At 37.2% G+C, this 26,944-nt stretch overlaps 1 protein-coding gene across 1 annotated transcript in view; it reads right to left on the bottom strand.

Annotated features, from left to right (window-relative positions):
• kcnh5a (potassium voltage-gated channel, subfamily H (eag-related), member 5a) overlaps positions 1–26,944 on the bottom strand; it is a gene marked incomplete at both ends in the record, with an annotated part of 194,654 nt that overhangs the window by 96,699 nt on the left and 71,011 nt on the right. The window contains 3 exons of the mRNA XM_079831381.1: positions 6,477–6,569; positions 20,505–20,897; positions 23,340–23,455. Coding sequence (XP_079687507.1) covers positions 6,477–6,569; positions 20,505–20,897; positions 23,340–23,455 — 602 coding nt within the window. The remainder of the gene's footprint in view (positions 1–6,476; positions 6,570–20,504; positions 20,898–23,339; positions 23,456–26,944) is intronic.

Here is a 26,944-nt window from a genome sequence, read left to right on the forward strand (position 1 = left end):
ATTTCAAAAGCTAATCTCAAAACTGGTCAGAATGCAGATAGAACATTATAATTCCAAGGTGGAGAAATATTAACTATTAATTCATAAATATGATGTATTTTAGTGGGTATACATGGGTCTGCAGGTTCTCTATACTTTTCTGTTTTATGTTTTCCCCACGTTACTACACATTGGACGCATCAAATGACTTTGGCAAACAAAGATTTTATAATATTTAATAATATAAATTAATTATTTTAATAAATTATAATTATGATATTTTAACAACTACTTTAATGTTTTATAAGAAATAATAAAAGATTATCCCAAACTAGTCCATTTTCAAGAAATATATCCTTTTAATAGGATATTTTTCATGATATCAGGATCAGGATATCAGGTTTATTTTTGACTTAATGCCTCTAAAAATTATTAAAAATAAAAATAATTTAGAAATTAATTATGTTCTTTTTAGAAGAGTTGTATTCAAGTTATAGTATGCGGCAAAATATATTTATGTATATTTAAATAAATTAATAGATCCAGACAAATATAGAGCATTATTGTCATATTATATCCAATGAAGACGAAGATGATTATAAAAAAAACTATTTTAAAACGAAAACTCCGTTTTCAAATCTATCCGGATTAATGTAGACGTAGCCTGAGTGGTGACCGAGGGTCTGTCCTAGGCATGAGTGATGTGTCTCTAAACACTTGATTTCAGAATGTTGTCGTGTGTTTGGATTTTGGAGGCATCACACACCCCAAACCTGACGGGAGTGCAGTAACAGTGCTTGCTCACTTAGCCCGGCTTCCAGAGATGAAATATGGATTTGTCTTTTATTCTATTTTATTTTTTATTTCCTTTAACTGAAACCCTAAAGAATCAAGATGGATATTGCCTGTACCTCTCACTGAGAGAAAGCACATGTTATCAGTATGTTTTGGAAACTTTTTCTGGTTAGGACCAGCCCTCAAGCAACTCCAACCTTGAAGAGACAGTGTAGTGTATCTGTGTGTGTGCACAGTATACTGTGTTACAGATCAGTACTGGAGGTGGATTACGGGCATCCTAAGAGATGGGTGGACTTGTTGTTCTGGGCAAGCTGGCACCTGCTCCAGAATCTGGAAGGTCACTACATGCCTAATTCCGGGGTGAAAGCGTCAACAAGTGATATATGTACATGTGAACCTGATTAACTGACAATGTGTGGAAATTTACCATGATTGTTAATTTTCTCTGAGCCAATCAGAATCATCCACCTTGCAGTAATGACGTGGCTAGACCTTGAAAACAGTATAACTGTTGAGAAATTGTATGTAGGATAGGCTGGTAGAGGGAGCACGGCCTACAAACTCCTTTTGAGACTTGAAGCTGACTTCTGGTGATGAAACCGCAAACTATTCTTCAGTAAATTTCTCTTTAATTAATTGCACTCCTGACTCTTGGTCTTCATTTTTCACTACTGGTCCTGGGTCCTAAACTGTTACTATGCACATTATTGCATAGGTTTGGCAGATTACATGCCTCTCTGTGTGCAACATAAACAAATCAGACTGAAAAAAAAATCTGGGTTAAAAAGCTAACAAACATAAACATAAAAGACATAAATAGGCACAAATAAATATAGGCTTACATTCATAAGGCACACTTGGAAAGACTTAGTTAATACAGATCATGACTTTAAGCCAGGTGTGGATTTCAAGGTGAGATCTTCTATGTTCACTTGAACATAAATAATTCCAGGTTGATGGGTGTCATATAGCTCCAGAGACCTGCTCTTTCAGCCTATAGCCACTTTGATCTGACACCTTTCATGTCAGAGGAGGAGGAGAGGACGGATAGCTGGGGTTCCTTGCCTGATCCTACAACTCCACACGTCACATCCAAAGAGAGTCTTAGATCTCATGAGTGAACATGGTTGTTTTATTGATCAGGCAAATTCTTTTAAGCTTATGAAAGATAACAGCTAATAGTTTGGATGTATGTTGTCTAGTCTGTGTCATTAAAGGGTGAAATAAATATAGTCTTTTTGGCTCTGAAAGCAAAATAAAGAGGATGCTTTCACTCAGCTACGCCCACACTTGCACTGTATCCCTTTGAACAAAAGCTTAAACATTGCTTGTCAACTTCAGGCCAATGCAGATTATAGGTCTCTAAAGAAGAAAAAGCCCACTCTGATTAACATATATTTGTTAAAGTTTTCTTAAATGAACACAAATACAGCATTAACTCATTGGTAGGCCTACAAGGAATGTGGAGCAATTATCTGCAAGGAAGGTGTGGGAAGATCTAGACTAAATATGGGGTTAAACGGTTCAAAGTGCTACAATAATAAAGGGCCACTTCACAGTGACAGAGGTTTAATCACTGGAGTTTGCTCACTAGTAGGTGTTTCTATACAAATGCAATATCAAAGTGAATCAGGAATCAGATCACATGACACGCTTGCGCTCTCACTGGTTGTAGCCGCAGCACTTTTTGCTCATTTGCGTAGCATCACCAGTGGTCACAGTCACTCCCATTGAAAATGAAAGACCTGTTCCAGTGTAGCTGAACCGACTATTCAATACGATAGTTTTGATAATTGTTTAGATTATGTAATTAAGCCATAATTAGATTCATTTCAATCATGGCAACTCTTAAAAGAGTTTTAGCATGTTAATGAAAATGGAAAAGTTGATGTATTTGGCCTTGGCAGACTAGATCTGCTACGTTTCTGCTGCTGCAAAGCAAGTATGGACTTGCTACTAGGGTTGTCACGGTACCAAAATTTCAGTAATCAGTACCAATACCAGTAAAAATGTGCAGTTCTCTGTACCAATTATGGTATCACAGCAAAAACTGTCAAATTAAGTACTTTAAACATTTTTGTCCCATTGTGTTCTGTGTCATTGCGTTCACGCCAGAGTATGTGAGCGGAGTGGAGTGGGAGCGGAGCGGCGTGATTTTAAACGGAGTGAGGAGCGGATTTTTAAAAAAGTTTTCACTCGCTCTGAGAGCGCTCCACTACCGCTCAATCACGAGCCCATAATATAACTGCATTTTTAACCAGAACTCGCACGTTTAACACATTTAACAGATGATCACTCAAATCAGAAATAATGTAAAGGTTATGAAGACGGCGATGGACATGAGTGGGATGTTATAGTTATAATTTTTTGTACCTTCTACATACTGAATATGATTGGGTGAAAGCACATTTTAAACAGGTAGCACTTATTCACACATGCAATCGCTCTCTCTAATGCATACAAACAAATCTTACAGTGCTAAGCTGCTTACAGTTATCTGTATCTGATTTTGAATGAGCAGAAATCTGTAATGTAGTGACCCGTAGATAAAATAACTGATAAAAACTTTTTTGTTAAATTTTTTTCTTTCCAAACAAAATTTGCAGTGCAAAAGCAGCAATGATATTTAACTTTTAATGCTGATAAAGCCTAGCCTGGATGCCAGCCGAATTTAGCCCCGCCCACAATTTTTTTTGCTCGGGCAATTCGGTCTGGACTCGCTCCATAGAGGAGTAATTATGCCCGAACAGAAACTGTTCGGACCAATGAAATTGTCAGGGCGGGCTTTAGACGATGATGGACAGATGATAAACAGTAACGTAATCATCCACGTCATCGAAGGCTCTTGGGTTGAATTTGCTCTTATCCTAAACGGAAAACTTGTTCGTATATGCATTCACCTTCACTATTTCTCTCAGAAACGATGATCGTGTTGGTAAGTACTCTGTGTATCCTTAAATTATTTTATTACTGGCAAAGATCGTTTACACTCATATTTTTCTTGTAACGTTACTTAATCCAGCGTGCGTGCAGACAGGGTTTCCAAGTGTTTTTGCAATGTCGCGCACAATTGCTACTCAAAACTATAGCCCAAAACAATAACTTTCCGGGGTGTTCTCCGGAAAAAAATGGCGTTTGGTTGGCAAAATATGTTATTTTGGCAAGGTTGCCTGCTAAAATTCGCATTCCTGGGTTTATATAATCACATAATTGGGGTCGCTTCAACCCGCGGACATGGAGAAAAACACGGACTTGGCAACACAGTGCAGTTGAGTTCTGTTGACATTTGACAACTAACGTTACGCGTCGCTCCGTTGCTCTGATTGGTTGTGGGTCTATCCAATTGAGGTCTTTCCTGGCTCGTTGAAACGCGCCCCATAATCAAAGCTCAATGGAGCGGTACCAGACTCAAATTCTAACTAGAATTGAGTATGGCCACGCCAGGCTAGATAAAGCCTAAAAAGCATAGCATGTCGTATGAAAAAAAATGTGCACACTAGTGTTCCAATAAACCACGTTGAATCTATCTCCTATTGTTTTTTTGTTTTTTTATTTAATGTATGTTATAATCCAAACTTTTGTGATATTTCAGAGCTTACTTAAATACTTTAGCCGCAAATTTCCTCGGAGCGAAGACGAAGCAGTGTTTCTGATATCAGTGAGTGAGAAGCGGGGAGAGGGAAATGGTGAACCCGGAGCGGAGCTGGAGTGGAGTGATTATTGAATGCTTAGAGCATGGAGGGGAAATTGCTGCCGCTCCACTCCGCTCATATACTCTGGTTCAAACGCTCAACAGATGATTGTGATTGACAATGCTCAACACTTTTGAAAAAACGGTGTAAATAGAAACCTTTGCCGCTCAGAGAGCGCTCAAACATGAACTAGAGCATTTGAAAGCAGCATAAATCAGTGGGTACTGAATATGCCCTGCACTCAGCGGTACAGCAGAAATGCTGGTAGTGTCAAATCTTTTTTTAAGTACCGACTAGTACCAGTACTACCGGTACGTTTGACAACCATAAGCCACGTTTCCACAGAAGAAAGTTTGGTCGAGTTCACGGAGCAGTTTGATTGGTTGACTCCACGCAGCATTTCATTTAAACCACCATTTTTAAAAGTCTGTTGCGGTAAGAGTTGGTTGCTATTTAAATCAACATTTTAGTTGATTGGAGTTTTAAAAAATATGTCAGATGGACCGACAACAAGGTTCAGGCTTTATTAAGCTTATATGCAGAGGGCGAAATCCAGTGGGGAACTGAAAAGCAGGGTTTTTCCTGGGACAAAATGGTCTTCGTGGTGGCTGAGAGACATGGTCATCCCCACACGCACACAGTAAAAAAGTACCCTACCCTGGTGATCTGCAAGCCCAACACTGACAATAAATTTTAAATAAATGCAAAGAAACAGTTTGTGATCTCATATTATGTAAGATCGCTTACCTTGATATTTGTTTATTTTGTTCCTCATTGTTTACTGATAATTATTTTGGTATATAATCATATCAATATTAAAAAGTAGCATTAAAAAAAAAAAAATTCTACCATAAACAATTGAATAAAATTAGCAGCTAGCTAACAACAACTAGTTTCTAGTTTCACCTCACTACAGTCCAAACTAAATTATTTTATAGGTTGTTTTCTACACATTGTCAATAAAAATAACCATAAAATACTGTGGATTATTAAGACTAATTCTTACTAACCACTCTTGCTAAACGGGGTAAGTATGAACATTTTATTGTCTTCTAGAGGATAACTGGGAGGTTATCTGGAGGACAAAATGGAACAACCCGTTCTCTGCAGACACTTGATGGAATTCACATTTATAAGCTGGCAGAGTGAAAACGAGGGGGTGAGAAGTAAGTATACATAATTGTTGCATCCTCAACAGCTTTGGACTGTCAGCCCAGAACTGTTTATAAATAGTGATCGTGGTGTGTACCTCACAGGTTTAATTAGCATTTCCTCCACTGAGCATTTCTGCTTTTTTGTTCCAGCCGTCACATAATCAAAAGGCTAATTTTTCAAACATGCTTTATGTTCCTGAAAGGAGCAATTTTCCCTAGACACTGACACGGAGGAAGGAAGGTAAAAATAGATGTGTTCATTCTGCAATATTGCATGAAAACCTAAGGCTTTTATTACGCTAGCAAAAAACTGATGCTAATTTTGCCAGCACAGTCAACTCCCTAGGCAGAGCAGCTCCTAATGGATACTTTACAAAGCAATTTATCATTTTGAGGGCCTCTATCTAATTTGCAACTGTGCTTATGTAGCATTTAGTAAACCATAAAGTTTTTTGTCTTTGTCTTTAAGGCCAAACAGATGAATAGCTGAAAGGGTGTGAACATTAGAAGGTTATGTGTGCTCATAAATGTTCAGTTAGATGTGACGACCCCAGTGATGTACCATGGGATAATGGAAGAGAAACATTAATGCCTATTGGTGAAACATGTTGCGTGTGGTTGTGTGTGTCAGGGCATGGAGAATGAAGCTTGCTCCGTCTAATTTGAATTGACTCGCATCTAAAATCACTTTAGATAAACAAACACACTAAGGGGAGCAGCATTCAGAGCAACCTTAGCATAAATTAGAGAGCCATTAGTGCATCTCTGTTCAACATTGAATAGGGGAGAGGTTACTGAACTGCTGTACAAATGAGAAAATGGGGAACAACACAAGAAAGGAGTGCGAACTTACAGGCAACACCGAGTCCTCCGCACGTGTGGCATTGCGTGGAGAGTGGGCTCCAGCTGGCAAGTGGCCCACCGCAGAAGAGTCTGCAATGGGATCCTAAGTCAAAAAGACAGAGGCAGACGTTTCACATCACGCCAAACTGCACTCTCGCATGCATATAATAAGCTCAGAGATGGACTTCGGGATTCAAGAGACCCATTTACAGTTATTAGATCTGGACAGCAGCACACTGAACGTGTCAAAGTAATTAGTATGAACAGAACAGCAGCTGTAGGCAAATTCAAGATGCTAAAAAAAACCCACGAGCGTTATATAACAAGTGTCCTATAACAATAATTGACGTTCTAATCTGAACAATGTATAGTGTGAAATGATAGAAGGAATAGTGAACTTGAGAATTCTGTCATCACTCACTCACCTTATATTGTTTCAAACTTTGTGGAACAAACTAAATATAGAATGTGCATATTGCTCTTTTCCATGAAAACTATACAGTGACTGTCAAGCCAAAATTAATATATAACACACTTGTATATTATATTCATTAATTGCTCACAGACTGATATTTTTAAAGGTGTATTTCATTTAATTTTGATGATTATAACAGACAACTAATTGAAAATCCTAAATTCAGTATCTCAGAACATTTGAATATTACTTGAGACCAATATAAAGAAAGGATTTTTAGAAATCCTGGCCAACTGAAAAGTATGACCATGAAAAGTATGAGCATGTACAGCACTCAATACTTAGTTGGGGCTCCTTTTGCCTGAATTACTGCAGCAATGTGGCGTGGCATGGAGTCGATCAGTCTGTGGCACTGCTCAGGTGTTATGAGAGCCCAGAGTGCTCTGATAGTGGCCTTCAGCTCTTCTACATTGTTGGGTCTGGCATATCGCATCTTCCTCTTCACAATACCATATAGATTTTCTATGGGGTTAAGGTCAGGCGAGTTTGCTGGCCAATTAAGAACAGGGATACCTTGGTCCTTAAACCTGGTACTGGTTGCTTTGGCACTGTGTGCAGGTGCCAAGTCGTGTTGGAAAATGAAATCTGCATCTCCATAAAGTTGGTCAGCAAAAAGAAGCATGAAGTGCTCTAAAACTTCCTGGTATACGGCTGCGTTGACCTTGGACCTCAGAAAACACAGTGGACCAACACCAGCAGATGACATGGCACCCCAAACCATCACTGACTGTGGAAACTTTACACTGAACCTCAAGCAATGTGGATTGTGTGCCTCTCCTCTCTTCCTCCAGACTTTGGGACCCTGATTTCCAAAGGAAATGCTAAATTTACTTTCATCAGAGAACAATTTTGGACCACTTTTTTTCCTTTTTGTCTTTAGCACAGGCGAGACGCTTCTGACGCTGTCTGTTGTTCAAGAGTGGCTTGACACAAGGAATGCGACAGCTGAAACCCATGTCTTGCATACGTCTGTGTGTAGTGGTTCTTGAAGCATTGACTCCAGCTCCAGTCCACTCTTTTGTCTCCCCCACATTTTTGAATTAGTTTTGTTTCACAATCCTCTCCAGGGTGCGGTTATCCCTATTGCTTGTACACTTTTTTCTACCACATCTTTTCCTTCCCTTCGCCTCTCTATTAATGTGCTTGGACACAGAGCTCTGTGAACAGCCAGCCTCTTTTGCAATGAACTTTTGTGTCTTGCCCTCATCGTGCAAGGTGTCAATTGTCGTCTTTTGGACAACTGTCAAGTCAGCAGTCTTCCCCATGATTGTGTAGCCTACAGAACTAGATTGAGAGACCATTTAAAGGCCTTTGCAGGTGTTTTGAGTTAATTAGCTGATTAGAGTGTGGCACCAGGAGTCTTCAATATTGAACCTTTTCACAATATTCTAATTTTCTGATTAATTAAAATAAATAAATGTTTGAAATATATCAGTCTGTGTGTAATGAATGAATATAATATAAAAGTTTTACTTTTTGAATGGAATTAGTGAAATAAACCAACTTTTTGATGATATTCTAATTATATGACCAGCACCTGTATATATATATATATATATATATATATATATATATATATATATATATATATATATATATATATATATATATATATATATATATATATATATATATATATGTATAAATACATACATACATACATACAAACAGGGCTTGACATTAACTTTTTTGCTCACCAGCCACTGTGGTTAGTGGTTTTCCAAAGTTACAGCATTTTCACAGGCCACAATTTTGCTGTTTGGAAATTAAATTTTATATGATTAAAGTTGACTTTGGAATGCTTAAATTACTTGATTTCGAGTCATTTTACTTGATTTAGAAGATTTAAAACTAGTGCTAGGCAAATTAACGCATTAACGCAGGCGATTATTTTTTTCCGTTTAACGCATTAAAAATATTTAACGCAATTAACGCAGCGTCCGTTTTTATATGCATTTTTGCCCAGCGTTACATTATATGATCACACTCCTATTCATGTAAATGCTTTTAAACAATCTAAGCGCGACAAGACACAAGAGAATGCGCAGTATGTCAATGTCCTGTCTGTGTGGATGCGTCTCATGTCAGCTCATTGAGGGACACCCTGACACACACACACACACACACACACACACACTCCACGCACAGACAGACTCGAGTCAGTCTCGTGCACACATCGAGTTCTCTTTTGCTCTTGAACAAACAATAACAACAACACAGAGAATTTTGCCAAAATGTCAGTTTTGTCAAGTATTCTCATATTAGGAGTCTTAAATTAGTTAAATAACGTCTTAAATGAACTTGTGAGAAAATGAGATACCCGTGACAGCGCGTCAGATCTGCGTCATTTTCGGCAGCGGCCAATCTTAAAGTGACAGCAGCACTGATGATGTCTTAATGTTCATCAAAGAACAAAGGGAACAGAGAAAATTTTAGCTTTAATGATGATTAATCTATATTTCATTTATTATTTATGCAGTTAAGAAAGGTGTTTGATAACTATTAAATTTATTTATGTCTAACAGAGAAGGCCACAGTTACATATAACATTTATTATTTATAATGGGTTTATGTAAAGATTGTTTTAAGTTCACTTAAACCAAGTTGTTTTTTTAAAGCCTAATAAATGTTGAAATTGGTAGCTTTCAGTTATACTGTAATGTAACGTCATTAATGCATGTTTCATAGAGACATTAGTATCAGTGATACTGGCCTTCATTCATAAAAAGATGCTATAACAACAAATATTTAAAATATGCTGTCTTTAAAATGTTTCTACATTAATTTGGAGAGTAACTGTAATGATTACAATATCAAAATATTAAAAACTTGTGATCAATCGTGATTAATTACAGAATTTTTTTTGATTAATTAGTTATTTTTTTATCGATTACCAGCACTATTTAAAACCCTTTCAAACTGAGTGCAGAGTGACCAGCCAAATCAAGACTACATTGTTTATCAGCTGGTATGTGCAGGTGGGCAAGGAGTGGGCAATATGAGCATCAGGCTAATATGAGAAATTGAATACGAGTTATTTTTGTTATAGGCTATATAAAAGAACAAAGAATCAAATTAGCATTTATTAAATTACATTTATTTAACATCTATAGTTGTTTGATTAATATTAAATGACAGATAGGTATTTAATTGGGCTACTGAATGCACGGACGTTTTATTCTGACACATTTCCAGTTATTACCCACCTGTTTATGTACACTTAAGCCATAACCGACTGTGTTCATGCGAGATACTCCACACGATGGACATTTTGACATCTGTGTGCACGTGTATTTGACTATTCAGGCGCAAGGAGAACTGATCGTGCGTACGACAGAGAGAGCGCTTCTGTTGTGTGTCATTCAGCGCGATTCCGCCTATCCCGCCTTCACTAACTGCAAGTTAATCAATAAAGAATTGTAATTGAATTGTAACTTTGTGATACGACGGTCTTGGCATTTCATTTGTTGGCTGAAATTATATTCAACCTGCCGAAGTGGCTAGTGGGAGTGGCTGCCTTACCCGCCACAGCTGAAATCTACCTTTGCAAATCTGCATTTGGCGGGCTGGCGGGTGTTAATGTCAAGCCCTGTATACACACACATATTGTTATTTCTGGATGCATATATAACAAAAAACTGGAGAGCTACTTCTTAAATGTAAGAACTTCTTAATTCCCTTTTATTTTCCACAAACGAAAGAAAGTTTGGAATGAGATGAGGGTGAGTAAATGACAGAATTTCATTTAATATATATCCCTTTAATATTTTGCAGAAAAAGAGCAAGTATTATACAACACAAGTCAAGAATCCAGAATAGCCAATAGACAGGGACAAGAGGTCCACAGGGGACACAAAGACAGAACAGGCTCCTGTTCAGGAAAACATCTGACAGCTGCACATCAATCCCCATGACAGACAGCCGCACTCTTGCCAACTGCCTGTGCCTTCAAATATTTATAACACACTTTGCAGCATTTTATTATGAGCAGATTTTTTTTTTATTATTCTTAGTGGCATCACAACTTTTCTGTTTGAGAAGGCAAAGGCATTTAAGAGCATTTATTAAACTGCAAATAATTTATTGGTCAGTGTTTTTGCCATAAAATCTAATAAAAATAAATAAATATTCTAATTATATAATATTTAATATAATAATTATATATAATTAATATAATAAATAATATAAAAATATAATAAATATAATATAATATTATAATTAGGGGTGTAACGATTCGTTTTAACAACGATTCGATTCGTATCACGATTTGAGGTTGTCGATACGATTCAAGGACGATATTGGTTCATTTAGAACGATACGATCCGAAACGATTCAGTGACTTGAAATCGATTTTGAAATCGAAAAACTTTTTAGCCAAAAATTGTGTGACTGAAATAAATATCTGGATACTGCTCAGTGCAGGTGAAGCTTCCTAGATTCCTGTTGTTTCTTGTAAGGGAATCAGGTATCAATTATTTATGGATATAAACAAACAAGTAAACAACAATTAATGGCAAATGCATTCAAATTTTATTTGAATAAAGTGCAACCAACAGTTTAGGTTGAATTAACAGGAAGTTAACCTTTTCTGCTCTCATTTTCAATTTTCAATACATTTTCAATAAAAGCACAGTAAGTGCAACCAACATTTCAACAGTAGGTTAACCTGCTACTTCTGCTTTTGTTTTCCAACATAAAAATATTACAATATTAGTATAAAAAATTAAGTGCAACTAACTACTCTTCAGGTTTAATTAATAGTAGGTTTACCTGCTACTTTTGCTGTTGTTTTACAACATTAAAATAATACAAATACAATATTAATATCAAAAATAAAGTGCAACCAACATTTCTTCAGGTTGAATAAACTGGCTGAACCTGCTACTACTCTCAGTTTAATAAACAAACAATATTTAACAAAGATAAAATGTAACCAACTACTCTTCAATGACTCTACAGATTTCTTTTTCAAAAATATCAACATGATCTGACCGCAGAACACTTCTCTGTGCGTTCACTATGTCGCCAGCAGTACTAAAAACTCGCTCTGCTGGCACACTGGTGCCAGGAATGCACAGGTAACATTTAGCAAGGGTTGAAAGTACAGGTAACACGTTACTAACTTAGCTCTTTCTCCTGGTGGCTTGATAATTTCTCGCACGTTGGCTTCTCTGCCATCCGCCATGCTATGTTTTGTTTACTTCTGCTGCTGCTGGTGCGTTGCGATGATGTCACAGATAGGCAGACTTAATCGAGTAACGTTTAACGGCTTTATCATTAAAAGTGCTAAGAAAAAATATCCATATAAAGTCTGACGTGCTTAAATCCAATGCGTTATCTCCTATGATCGATACAATCGATTGATTACCTTTTAAAACGATGTTAGATCGATATATGTCGTCCGGAAGGCCAACTTGCCGAGCACAGATCAATGTAGTTAGATCATAGGAAAATAAATCGATACATCGATGTAGTAGATGAATCGTTACACCCCTAATTATAATATTAGTGCTGCCAACGTTAATGCATCATGCAATAAATGTTTTTCAGTTTAACGCGTTAACAATATGTAACGCAATTAACACAGAATCCTTTGGCTAGAACGAACAATAGCACACACAATTATGGCAAAATTAAACTTTCAATTACACTGTTATGTTGAATGGTTATAATTAATTTTTAAAATTTTAAAAAACATTTTTTTCAAGACATCAGTAGCAGTATTAGTATCAGTGGTACTGGCCTTCATTCATATAAAGATGTATTTAAAATATACTGGCTTTATGTTTTTCGACATTAACCCCTCACTTGTCACCCCCAATTTTAGCAAGTGGGGCATTTTGACATACCCCAAATAAAAGGGCTGCTGCTCGCAAGTCTTTCTGAATATACACTTAAGTAACATATATCTAGAAAGCCAACGCTTAAGAGTTTACAATTCAAGACTCAAAATCGCATGTCATATGAGTTTTTAGCGAATGCTAAGATAAGATGCTATCATTATGTTATTGGCCTGTAAAACACATACTTGCAATCTACTAACTAGTCTTTCAACTGCTTAATTCATACTCTATTGTTTTCAATCAATGAAACTTTTACATGTCTGTCATTAATGACTTAATCCTCATTATTCTTTTATAGTATTTATTTTGTTTGTATTGAGCCATTATAGCCTATTCAGGCATTCTGGATTGGCCATCAACCCCACATTCATCCCACTTTACATTAAAACCTAAAAAGTCTTTTTAGCAAACAGACAAACAAAAAAGCATGCTTTTGGTACCTTATGTGAAATAAAATATATCTCCTGGCGTGACAGGAGATATATTAGCATTAGCATCAAGCTACATAACACAAAATAAAAGATTAATATTACACTTTAACTCCAAACTCCCTTTAAACAGCCAGCGAGTGTTTGTATTTAACGTTACTTCCGATTGCGGCGATATAATATGGGTTTCAGTGATGTTCAATGATGTTAAAATGTTATATTTAGCATTTTATATGGAGCTAATCGCTACACCTGCTTAGCAGTTAGAATGTAGACATCCATTATTGATATAAAATAGCCGAAATCACATAAAAAAAAATCACACAAAAAACTTATGCCATAGTTATCGTGTGTTTATTAGCTTCTTAATTCACGCATAGAAATGTAGAATTGGTTCGTTCTTCACAGGGACAGAATGAGGAAGTAAACACACAGAAGAGCGTCATGCAGAGGGCAGGATTGAGTCACGTAATATGATTGACAGCTCTAGAGGCGAATGACTGCATGATGACTCATATCTGACGCAAATCAGGAAGAGGAGAGACAGAGCTGGCTCTGTATACTGTTTCAGCTCTAAAGATTGGAAAATTCAGTGGGAAATTAATAGAAATGGTATTCTGTATGACTAAATATTTTGCAAACGTGATAAATCAATACTTCTCCAAATATGCGCACTTTTGAACTAAGAGCTGAACTAAAATCTGTTCTTTACGAGCTGTGTGGACACGACTGAACCGCTGCAGACGAGAGAGAATTCATTTGCGTGTGATATTCGATTCAAAATATCTTACATTACGGATCGATTATATTGCACTCCTGACATAAAATAATAAATTAATGTCACTGCAACCCAGTTTTATCATAAACAGTGTTCAAATATCAAAGCTGTCCTTAAAGAAGTCCTTAATCTGTCTAATGATACTGAGTTTAAAAGTAATACCAGATAAAGTAAACTGTGATGTTTTAACGAGCAGTGAATGTTGCACAACAGTAATCTGGGGCCGTCGGCAATCTTTGACACTCAAGGGGTTTATTTGGAGATTAACTGTGAAATTATTACATTATAAAATATTTTAATATTTTAACTTGGTAGGTGTTCTTAATCATGATTAATCACAGAAAAACTGTGATAATATAATATGATTTATAATGTAATATAATATAATTAATATACTATAATATAATTAATATACTTTTATGTGCGGATTTTATTGGTAAACTAATTATTACTTTTAGGGTTGATAATTTGCACTGCCATGGCCAAAACCCCCTTTGGTTTTCAGGGCTCAGTGGGCATCCAGCATCAACACCTGCCAGCTCAACAAGTGTCCTGTTGAGGTTGCGGTTTGTTTTAGGTTTGGGAGGCAAACAGAATTCATTGGGGGGTCAGCTGAGAAAGCTGGATATGACATTTCAACAGCAGTTGTGTCAGAGACCATCAGCTTTCATAAAACACACTCTGCTGGTAAATATATACAGTATGCATAATATAAACATGCACATTGGCATGTATCCACATTCAGAAGCACACACATGCATAAATGCATGGGGAAAACCGTGATGTTTTACTCAACATTACTTTCATTCCCTCCCTAAATTCCCTAATGCTTTTGAGTTTGATCAATCAAATCTTCTATTTCTCTGTTCTCCATCCTTTTAATTCTCTATCTCGATCTGTTTCCTTCTTTATTAAAACTTAATCTAAAGCGGTCTTAGACGAAGATGTATGTCATCTCACACTATTAATAATAACGTTTTTTTAAAAGGTTTAAAAAAAAAAAAAAAACCCTTCTTACCAAGAACCATTATTGCTGTATTGAGATGCTATATTGCTATGTGAAAAGTCTTTGATATTAAATTATACGTTTTTCACCTCAGCTTATTGGTTTCTGGGGCTGGGGTTTAACGCTCAAATCAAAACTTTTTAATAACTTGTGACTGTCTTTTGACAAAGATAATAATGTAAGGTGTAAGAATAGCATGGGCTTGAAACTTGCAAATACAGTACAGTTATGGAAAATTATTAAGTTGCAACATCTTCCACTCCAGAGATTACAACACACAAGTGGCTGTAATTTTGTTTGATTTTAAGCTTAAGTGTATTTCTTTGGATTTCATTATATTCCTTGATGGTAAACTAAAGAATGCAAAAAGCTATTGAACATAACACCCAAATCTTTCCTGCTGAATAGTTCAATACCATCTCACTAAAAGTGTAATATGAATTGCATTTGATCGCAGAATTATCACTAAGCTAAATGAAATAAAGCAGCCGCACAAACAGACATTATTTCATCTCCCATATTTCAACTACAGACCAAGTATCTGAGATGTAACCTTAACGGAACTCAGCCTGTACATGCAGATTTCAACCACATCAAGAGTGATAGAGCAGTGCCGTCCCAGATGACACAGGAACACTTTACTAAGATTGGGGCACACTGTAGTTTTGGAACTTCATTGTGTTCCAATGATGCAGAGACTAATGCATTCCAACAACATCACCACAATGGGAGAGGATGCCTGTTGCCTGGGCAACCGTGAACTTATGGGTATCAGTAGGAAGCCGAAGAGTTCTTTTATTGGATAAGTATATCATTCCATGCATATGGATATTAATAATGTAAAGAAGCTTAAAGGAGAATCCTATTTTATTCTGAATGTCCACAGTCAGTCACCCAATTCAACCCAGTCATTAGGACGCCTGCGCCTATTTAAAGTTTTTGGGATGATCACTTCCTTCTCAGCAGTGTAATATTAGTTGTACTGATGCTTCCAGACAGGACAGATAAAAAATATGGCAAGTAAAACCTCCCGCAGATCCTCCAGAAGAACTCCAAGTACAAAAAGAGCACTGGAAGAGCTTTAAACCAAAAACACAAGTGTAAGAGTTTATTCAGGAACACTATAGCACACTATAATTTATTTCAAGAACACTTAAGGGATAGTTCATCATTCAATTACTCATGTCGTTCCAAACCTGTATGGCTTTGGCTTTATGGATATTTTAAAGAAAGCTGGTTACCAAACCCATTCATAATAATAATAATAATAATATTTTTTTACATTTAAATAGCGCTTTTCTGGGTACGCTTTACATATAGAAGGGTGGAATCTCCTCAACCACCACCAATGTACAGCATCCACCTGGATGATGCGACGGCAGCCATATTGCGCCAGAATGCCCACCACACACCAGCTTATTGGTGGAGAGGAGACAGAGTGATGAAGCCAATCAGTATATAGGGATAATTAGGAGGCCATGATGGACAGAGGCCAATGTGCAAATTTGGCAAGGATGCCGGGGTTACACTCCTACTCTTTTTCCGAAGGACATCCTGGGATTTTTAATGACCACGTCTCATTCGAAGGACGGATATATTTCAATATTTCCATTCCAATCAATTATATGAACAAAAAATAAATCAATGGAAGCATTTCTCAAAATATCTTCAGACTCCAGGATTCAACCAGCTCACTTCTTACTGAACTGTCTGGGTGGGTGAGAGACCATTTAGACTAATGTCCAGTACAGTGAGCAGCCACTGATACGGAAAGAGATGGCAATAATGGATATAGTTTTCATGTCAGCGTTTCAGCCACCAGAAATGTTGAGGAGGGGTCCACTAAATCTCAATCCTTTTCGGCGTGAAAAATAAAGCATTACTTACGCGTACAAAAGCACGCATTCGCATTCAGCAGCACCGGGGAAAAAAAGCTGCAAGGAAGAAACTCTTCACAGTAAGAGATGGAAATGTATGCTTGAGAAGTCCTGTGCACACAGTAATTACCACAAACAAGATCCACAGATAAATAATAACCAACTTTAGTAACATGGAGGAGGATCAATTACAATGCGAGCACAGAAGAGCTGAGCACAGAAAAATTTGATTGGAATACTCCATAAACATAAGACCAAAGGTAATAAAAGCAAAGAAGATGAAGGGCTATTGATTTGTGCGTTTGCCCATAATTGGCCATCAGAGAACAATCAAATGTGTTACATCTGATCAAATAAACTGTAAACAAAAGATTTTAGTTGGCAGTAATTTGGATGAAAGACATAATGCACAGAGTAAATTGTCTCAAAGTCTTCTGCTGTTAAATCATAATTTTTGCTAAAGTATTTAGTTAAATGCCCCTTTTTAGAATGCGTCTGAAGTTTCAGCTCAAAATACCCCATGCTATGGATTATTTATTATAGGATGTTTTGAAAGCCCCTATTTAGGAGAGAGCAAAAACATATATTTTCGTGCATGTATCTTTAAATGCAAATTAGCTACTTCTCCCCACCCCATTTTCCAGAAGAGGGCGGAGCTTTTACAGCTCACACAGCGAGTAGAATTCTCAAAGATGGATCAAAACCAGCTGTGTGTCCAATTTCATATTCAGAACATGCAAGTAACGCACGTTATATTTTGTGAATGTGCTGGTTAGGACGCTATACGGCTAAAGTTACCATTGGCTCTGACTGTATTCACGGAGATCAGCGCTACGTCATTAGTTTTATTAAGAAGTAATACATTTGTGCTTCTGAATCAGTGTTAATTTCGTTGACGAATAATTTTCGTCATAATTTTCGTCAACGACCTTTTTTCACTGACGAAAACGAGACGATAACTAAATAAAAACAAGTGTTGGATGACAAAAACTATAACGAAAATCAACTGTCATTTTCGTCAACAAATAAAAACGAGACGAAAAGGGACGATTAGGGAAGAGATCCAGTCAGAACTGATATCCTGTGTAACAGATGCGCACATTTGATTTGAACTGATCTAACCGCTGGAGAACACGGCGCTGTTGTGCTTCTCCAGGCTCACACATCCCCAATCCAGCGCTCCAGAGAGCTGTTTATATAGTAATATGTTTTAGACGGTTGTAACAATGCATATTTTATCTCCTCATCTGAAATTGAATGAGCTCCTGCCACTGCAATAGTGAGGCGAGATTTCAAAATAAGAGTCCCTGTGTATTTCCAGCTGGTTTATAATTAAAGGAACTGTATGTAGGATTGTGGCCAAAACTGGTACTGCAATCACTTTCAAATTACTGTAGAGCGGTGTATTCCCTCTCCCCCTCCTTAGACATTTTTTATCCAAAAAGTTTGTAGCTGCAACTGTGGTAACTAGAGCAGAGCTGGCAACCCGGATGCCGAAACACTACTGACTTTGTGATTGGTATTTAGGTGGAGGGTGGCGCTTCAGGTCAAAACACAACATGTCAACATCAACATCAGTTGAGGGCTGCAACTTCACTTTTAAAATGACAATATCCTGGCCGGACAACTGTTGTCAGTGATATAAGTATTTGAAATTAAAATGATTTCATAATGTCTAGTGACATATCAGGGCCATTTTATGATTAATTGAAATACATTTCTTACATACAGTTCCTTTAAAAGTCACGCATTATAGATTCGTTTTTGCTTACACAATAAACTGTATTTAATTTAATTCCCATTTAATTTATAGTCAGGAGGAAAGACCAGTATTTGACACATATTAAATAAAGTATCAGGGTTATAATAGTTAACTAAACCATTAAAAAAAATCTTTGTTACTTGAATTTAAATAAATGTTAACTGAAATTAAAAAAATAAATAAACAAACTTATTTGAAGCTTTAGCTTAACATGATATACTAACTAAAACAGAAATACAAAGTTATAAAAACTATATAGATGTTTTTAAAAACAAACAAAAAAGTGAATTGAGCTCTTTCGTGTATTTTTAATGTCAAAAACAAAATGATGTCAAAATGTCAGTTCAAGTGACAGTCGGTTATGTAATACTTAAATGCTTAATGTATTACAATTTAACTAAACTCATTAGATTTTAGGAGACTAAATCTACTGTAGATTTAGTCGACTAAAATCTTATGATATTTAGTCGACTAAAATCTTATGCTATTTAGTCGACTAAAACTAGACTAAAACTAAAGACAATTCAGGTGACTAAAATATGACTAAAACTAAATGGCATTTTAGTCAAAAGACTATGACTAAAACTAAATCAAAATATGCTGTCAAAATTAACACTGGTGCTTCTGAATTGTACAGAAGGTGAGCATTTTCGGGTTACAAATAACAAGCTCTGGTCTCTGTACAGTTAGAGACAATGGCAACTTTAGCCACGTTAGCACATTCAGACAAGCGATTTGCAAACACAAAAAGTGCGGTACTGGATATGAAGTTGGATATGTGTTCTGGATATGAAGTTGGATCACGAAGAGTTGGTATTGATCCATCTTTGAGAAGCAAGTCCAGTGTACAATGAGTCACACAAACATATACGAATTTGGCTAATTTCTTGGGCACATTGCCTTCACAAATGAAATGAATCCACTGTATCCTCAATGGCTCAGATGCCAGGAGTTTATTATTAAAGACAAAAACAGAACAGGTATCATGTTTAAATAGCTGAGACTTTTATGTCTAGCTGCTCTAGCGAGGGTATAAACATTGCGGACTGCGTGCGGCTCACTCAGGGTGGGATCTATGCTAATAGGGCAGAGATTGTCACAAGTGGGCGGGGCTTTTCCCTACAATGACATCAACTGTGTTTTCAGACACTGCTTCTGATTTATGGGGATTATTAAAAAAAAAGGAGTGGGTGGATTTTTACGATTATAGGGTGGTTGGTGGCACACACAGTGCACACATTAAAGTTCAAACCATGTAAAAGTGAATTTTGCATAATAGGTCCCATTTAAGTCATTATCACAGCAGAGACAAATAAAGGCAAATATTTGCTGATGTTAACACATCATTCATAAATCCTCTCCAAAAGAGTGTGATATACTTTGGCTAGGGATGGGAATCATCAGGGATTTAACCTTTCTGGTAACGATTCAGATTACTCTTAAAGATTCCTTAACAATTCCATTAATGATCCTTTTAATGAATAAATGATTATTTAACTACTGTATATATGACGAAATAATGTCAATGTCAAGAAAAAATGTCTTATTATTAACATACATTGTTTAAGGTTTCTTTGACTATGAAGTTCAAAAGAACAGCATTTATTTTAAATAGAATTATTTTATAACATTATTAATGTCTTTACTGTCACTTTTGATGGTTGGATATTGTGTGTGTGTGTATGTGTGTGTGTGTGTGTGTGTGTGTGTGTGTGTGTGTGTGTGTGTGTGTGTGTGTGTGTGTGTGTGTGTGTGTGTGTGTGTGTGTGTGTGTGTGTGTGTGTGAGAGAGAGAGAGATATGATTATTAATATTAATATATTAATTAAAATTACAAATTAATATTGCTTCAATAAAAACTTGTGCTTACCTCATCCACGTTTTCAAAGGCATTGATGATGTCATAGGGCAGGCAAGATAGCAGGTCTATGACAAACCAGGTCTTCAAGTAGTTCATACGTATAAGCTTTGGGTCAGATATGACCTCTCCCCCAGGTCCCACAAAAGTTGTATGAAAGTTCAACACAATATCCACTAGGAAGATGACATCCACCACGCTGTCCAGTACCAACCACACCAGGTTGTTCTGTTTGGTCTTAAATGACACATTATAGGGCACCATGATGGCCGTGTAGAAGGTGAGGATGAGGATGACCCAGTCCCAAGTGGTCTTAAAGGTGCAGTAGTGCAATATAATGTGAGGTGGAGTTTTAGGAGCCTCTTGCTTGTATTGAGGAAGGATGTCAGAGCCCAGCTGAAGAGCCTGAATGAGTTAATAAAAAATATATAGAGAGATGAAAAAAGGGGTCAGATGTTGAAATTTGTAATCACCAGCATATGCATTGGATTAGAATTGTAATGTTCTGGTGTCACCACAAGGTTTCTTAACTGCTTGACTAAAACCTACCTTTATCAACCAGCTTTGCTAAAAAAAAGTTGGATATGTTTTGCTGGTTTATATCATGCTATACTGGCCCACCTGGATTTTTTGCCTTGTTTTTTTTAGTAAACATATGCAAACATCTTTAAAAAAAGATGCATTTATTAGCCGATTTAAGCATAAAGGACCATTCACACCATAGACGGTGACAATCACTAAAAGTTTATTATAAACTATAAAATAATAATAATGAAAATAGCGGTATCACAACCATAACGACACAGAAGAACGATATATTTGAAATCACTTTCAGAATTTTTTTTTCCAGCTGATGAAGAATAAAAACATTGACAGCCAATCACACAGCTTAAAAGAGTTTGAGCAGACGACAAAACTACAGCAAACAATTACAATAAACAGAATATTATCGCCTGTTGGTGAGAAAACTATCATTACAGTTATCATTCTTGGTGTGAACGGGCCTTTAAAGGGTTAGTTCACCCAAAAAAATTCTGTCATTAATTACTCACCCTCATGTCGTTTCCAACCCGTAAGACCTTTGTTCATCTTCAGAACACAAATTAAGATATTTTTGATGAAATCCGAGAGCTCGCTGATGTCATGACCTTAATGTTATGAAGCAATGAGAATACTTTTAGTGCGCAAAAAACAAACAAAAATAACGACTTTATTCAACAATTTCTTCACGTCTGTGTCAGTTTCCTATGCTGTTGACACAGTGTAAACAGTGCAGCGCTTCTAGTTACGTCAGAGCTATGCCAGAACGCCGGCTTACCATTGGCTGACGCTGTTCACGTGAGCACCACGACGCATGCGTGTGATGCTGACCAAGCGGCGACCTCCCGCGGTCTCTCTTGAAACCAACACGGAAGTGACTTAGACTGCAATTCATCAACTGGCCGCTAGAGACAGGCTGCAAAAGGAAGTCAAATCTGTATCTCCCCCATGTTAAAATGCCCAACTTTACAGCAGAAACAAATATGTTCACAACCTTTGTACAAAAATTGGTTTTGGTCTATATAGCTAATTTTGCCCTTCATGACAACTGTAAGGGGGGGGACATTTTTTTTATAATTGATCCGTTTAAATTATATTAAGCCTTAAAGTTCTGCATAATTAAGGGCGTGGCCACTTGAGTGACAGGTGGATTGCCACTATGGTTTAGCTAGGTGGGCGTGGTTTCAGCAACCAGGCACCTCAGCTCCATCCAGGTCCCGCCTCTTTGCCCATTTTCAGTTATCCGGGCGTGACTGCCAAGATGGCAACGGCTGACTTTTAGGCTTCAAAAATGCTCTTCGGAAATCTACGGGTGACGTCATGGACACTACGTCCATATCCTTTTATAGTCTATAATGCTGACGCAGGAGCTGGCCAATGTAAACTGCGTAGGAAACTGACACAGATGTGAAGAAATTGTTGAATAAAGTCGTTATTTTTGTTGGTTTTTGCGCACAAAAAGTATTCTCATGACTTAACTTCATAACATTAAGGTTGAACCAACTGTAGTCACGTGGACTATTCTGGGCCTTGAAGAGCTCTGGGTCAGAGAGCTCTCGAATTTCATCAAAAAGTTCTTAATTTGTGGGTTACGGGACGACAGTAATTAATGACAGAATTAGCCTGTTTGGGTGAACTAACCCTTTAAACCTCAATCAGTTTTGTTAGAATTTTGCTTAAACCAATGCCAATGGAGTAAAAAAAATCTTAACATATAAAGTACGTTTTTTTACTATAAAATAAGACAATGATTTTTTTTTTGCAGTGCAGCAAAACCGCAAAAAAATTATGCTGGTCTAAGCTGGTCTTTTCATTGTCAAAATTATGCACTGTAAGGAATATATACTATACTGTAACTCATGAATTAAAAGGCCATTCATGTTGTAAGGGCACCATAAGATATAATACATCCAAGTTTTAGAGAAATAAAGCTTACATCAGCAGCTATTGGACAGCTGAGTCAACAATCATTTGTCTGAAAATGAAGTCAGACTTTATTTCTGCAATGTGGGACTGAAGACAAAGACAGCTGACCTTTTGTATGTGCATATAGATCATATGTGTGTGGGTCAGTTTTTTCCCTACATTGTGAGGCTTAGATGTCTCCAAAAAGACAGTAAATGAAAAACAGCCATAAAACCTGACCACCCAAAGGTCCAAGCGAGGTAAAAAAGCTCAATACAGTTTTAATGAAAATTTAAAAATGCAAAAAGGCTTCTATGAAGGTCAAGTTTATTGTTAAGGGACAGAAAATATCATTAGCTCAGTATAAAATTCAATGGACACTCACTGGTGTGTGACACTCACCTCTGCCAGTCGTGAATGCTTGTGGCTGACCTCAGTCTTGTTCATAGGCGTGAGCTGCTGAAGTGTACCCCGGCTATTGGTTAATGCCCTGGTCAGCCTGGCAAACTTGGTCCATCCTGCCAGACAGATCAGCAAAATGGTGTATCAGCAACTTGGAACATTTTTTTGCTTGTTCTCTACCTTTCTTCCTGTTTACTTTACCCACAAACACACTTTCCCACATAACTAGTAGCCCTGCTGGCATCACGCTCCACAAAAAAAGCAATGGCCCATGCTTATTTCTACAGAGGTTCCTTCAATTGCTGACACCAGTGAAAATTGTTCTTCCCCATCCCTTCCTTCCAAATAAAGTCAAATGTTTTGTGTACCCACGTCCTCATTTCGTCCCAAGTCTATGCCATCAACATGTCGCAAAGTTAACCAGCCTACTCTATCCTCATCTATTCACTTTGAGATTGTTATGAACCTTTGGGGGGCCTTCACAAAGGCATAATGTTTCTTTATGACTTTAAAATGAAAGCATCATGACATGGAGGAGACATGAAGGGAAAAGTTGTGTTCAATGGGGAGCCTCGTTTGAAGCGAAGACTTTATATATAGGAAGACAGTGCACTCCGATTACTTATGAATGGGAGAAAGTGCAACGCTTAATATGGGCGAATAAGCCCTGCCTTCTGAAAAGAGCCAATCGTTGATTAGTAAAGTCATCGCGTCGCTGCCGTTAGAAACTCTGGTTGCTTTAGAAACAGCAGTGTTCCGAGACGCATTAGCTTTGTCCAGACTGAAAAATGCATTTTTTTCTCATGATTGGAGCGTTTAAAAACATTTATGAGACAGTTGTTGTCAGATTTCATTGGTGATGTAGAATATGACATTTAATCGTAAGTTTAGTGAACAGTTTTGGAGCATTTGATGTTTCCCCATTCAAAGAGATAGGAGCTACACTTGCATGTCCGAGAGGCGTTTAAAATATGGCCATTGAGTAAAACGACTTGTCTTAAAGGGATAGTTCATCCTGAAAGTAATCTTTTTCTCACCCTGCTGTTGTTCCAATGCCCTATGTTATTCTATCTTTTTCGGACCTCAAAAGGAGAAATTTTGAAAAACGTCCTGCATGTGCTCCTCCATATAATGGCAATGAATGGCGACCAGGCTAAAACTTTACAAAAAGGATACAAAAGTATCACGCAATGATACAGTAATGATACTGCTGATGGCTCACATGCACTCCCAGAAACGCGCACAGAGTAACGTCCGAGCTCAGTATTTTGACTGAATAATACGGTTTCTTTCTCGCAAAACCTTACAGTATGCCTCCTGAACACTTTCCATATATGGCACAAGTCTCACTGTGTCCTTCCTTACGTGATACTTTTGTATCTTTTTTGAAAGTTTTATACTGTTTTCATATCAGGGTGAACTATCCCTTTAAAGGGACTTTTTAAAAGTCATTGCTTTCTCATTAACTCTTTCCCCGTCATTGGCGGAAATTTCCGCCATTTATGAAACACCGCTCCACGCCAATGATGGAAATTTCCGTCTTTCTGTGTTTTCACTGTTATAAGGTAGAGGGCGCTATGACACATCTTCTGAAATCACTGAATCTCCTGATCAAATGACATGTGAAGAACAAGCAGAAACAAGCGATATCATATGTAAGCAGATGCTTATGTAAAATAACGCAATCATCAACATTAAACGGCATAAAAATCAAAACTTCCTAATGTTACTGAATGAAATGTCGACCGAGGACGAGCTATAGGACTGTGAAGCTTTGGGTGTGTTGATGGACTCAATATACTCTATCTATATTTTGATCATCGTTCTGAATCCGATCTGGATGTAGTCTTTGACAAAAATGTCATTTTATAAGCTTTTTGCTCAAAATGAAGCTAACCTACATTCAAGTGTTGAACAGAGGGTCTGTTTTTTCTTTTGATATATTGCATGTTCAGATAGTCATACAACAAAATATTCTGGGGGTCATGAGAATTTTGTGAAAATGATCAAAAATCCTGGCGATTGCTGGTGGGTAAAATGTTAAAAAAGACTGATGGGAAGTTTATTTTCTTTTGAGCTCATTGACCCTAAAGTGAGTTGAGTCAGTTGAGTCCTGCACAAGATCTTCACCAACTGATTACAAAGTGTATGCTCCAATGTAAATGCCATGTTTTACCACTAATCTCATCCGTGCTCTTTTTGCTTTCAGAATGGACGGACCATTTTTAAAAGCTTAGAGGGTGGGAAAAGAAGTAAAATTTTAATAACAGTGCGGCTCTCCCATTTAAGTCACATCTCATGAATGTACAAACACAACAATACAGTACCAGAGTTAGTCTGAGCACATCAGGGCTCTTGCAGCCACTCTCTCTCATTACAACAGGGGCATAGAGGGGAAGTCTTTCTGTACGGCCGCATGAACAATGAACTCAGTGAGGGGATAAGGAGGGGAAATCAGCCGTGTGCACTTATTGGTAGGATGTATGAAAATAGCACGCTGGTCTGTTCAAGCCCATTCAGCGGGGAACAACTTTATGTTAGACCGAACTGGCTACTTGTAAGCTAAAATAACTTTCTGAGTTCATTACAAGTTAAACTTAATCAATACAAGTCAAGAATTTATGGAATAATCTTTTCTACCACAAAAAGTAATTTTGACTCATTCCTCCTTTTCTTTCTTACGGAGTCACTACAATGGAACTGTATGTGTCCTATTTGAGCTGCAAAGCTGTTTATATTGTTAGTTTGTAGTGTAACATTGTCAAGGTGACAAAGTTGTAAAAGAAGTTTAGCAAGTGATTTCTTCAAACTAAAATCATGTTAACACTCAGTATTGTTTAGGGTTTGTGGCGTTTATGACAGGGGAAAAGAAAGAGACAAAAAATGAACTATGTCACAGACAGAAGGAAGAAAAGGAAAAAAACAATGGATGGTTCGGGCCATCTGGCTGTTTTAGGGAAAACAGCCACTGCACAGGACCCCTGAGGTCTCTTCCAGATATAGTCCTTCCAAAGGGGAAAAACGGCACTAGGTAGCCTGTGCCGAGCATCCACAAGGCTAAGCCTCAGAGAAGTCTCGGTTTGGTCATCGCAGCCTCATAGGACACTATCAGACCTAAACTACAATGGAGCATATGTTTGCCCAAATGCACCACATCTGGCAGAAGAGTGGCAAACAAGGTCAGCTAGACTGCAGACATGTAACAGTAAGGAAACAAAGACTAAGGGGATATTTCGCTTAGAATTACACCCACTGATAACAGCATTTATTTGCACATGATATTTGCATTGTTTTGCCGCCCAATTCACTAAAGGAATTAAGCAAATAAGGCGATGATGCACATGAACAAACTAATTCTGAATGCAATTTTCTTCAGGGCTTATGGCTCATATAGTATGATATAAAAGAACATTGAGCTCATAGATGAGAAAACGCCTCTGTTTTATTCAGAGCTCCAAATATTGTGATGCAAATCTTCAACAGTATAGCAGACTATAAAATACATATGAATATTCGTTGTCACTCTATAGCTCAAAATAATATGCCTTACTAAGATGATATTTAAATCCTTAGTTTTATGATTAGCAAAAAGACATGTGTACCAC

The sequence above is a fragment of the Gobio gobio genome (genome assembly GCF_949357685.1).
Source record: "Gobio gobio genome assembly, chromosome: 12".
NCBI classification, from domain to species: Eukaryota; Metazoa; Chordata; class Actinopteri; order Cypriniformes; family Gobionidae; genus Gobio; species Gobio gobio.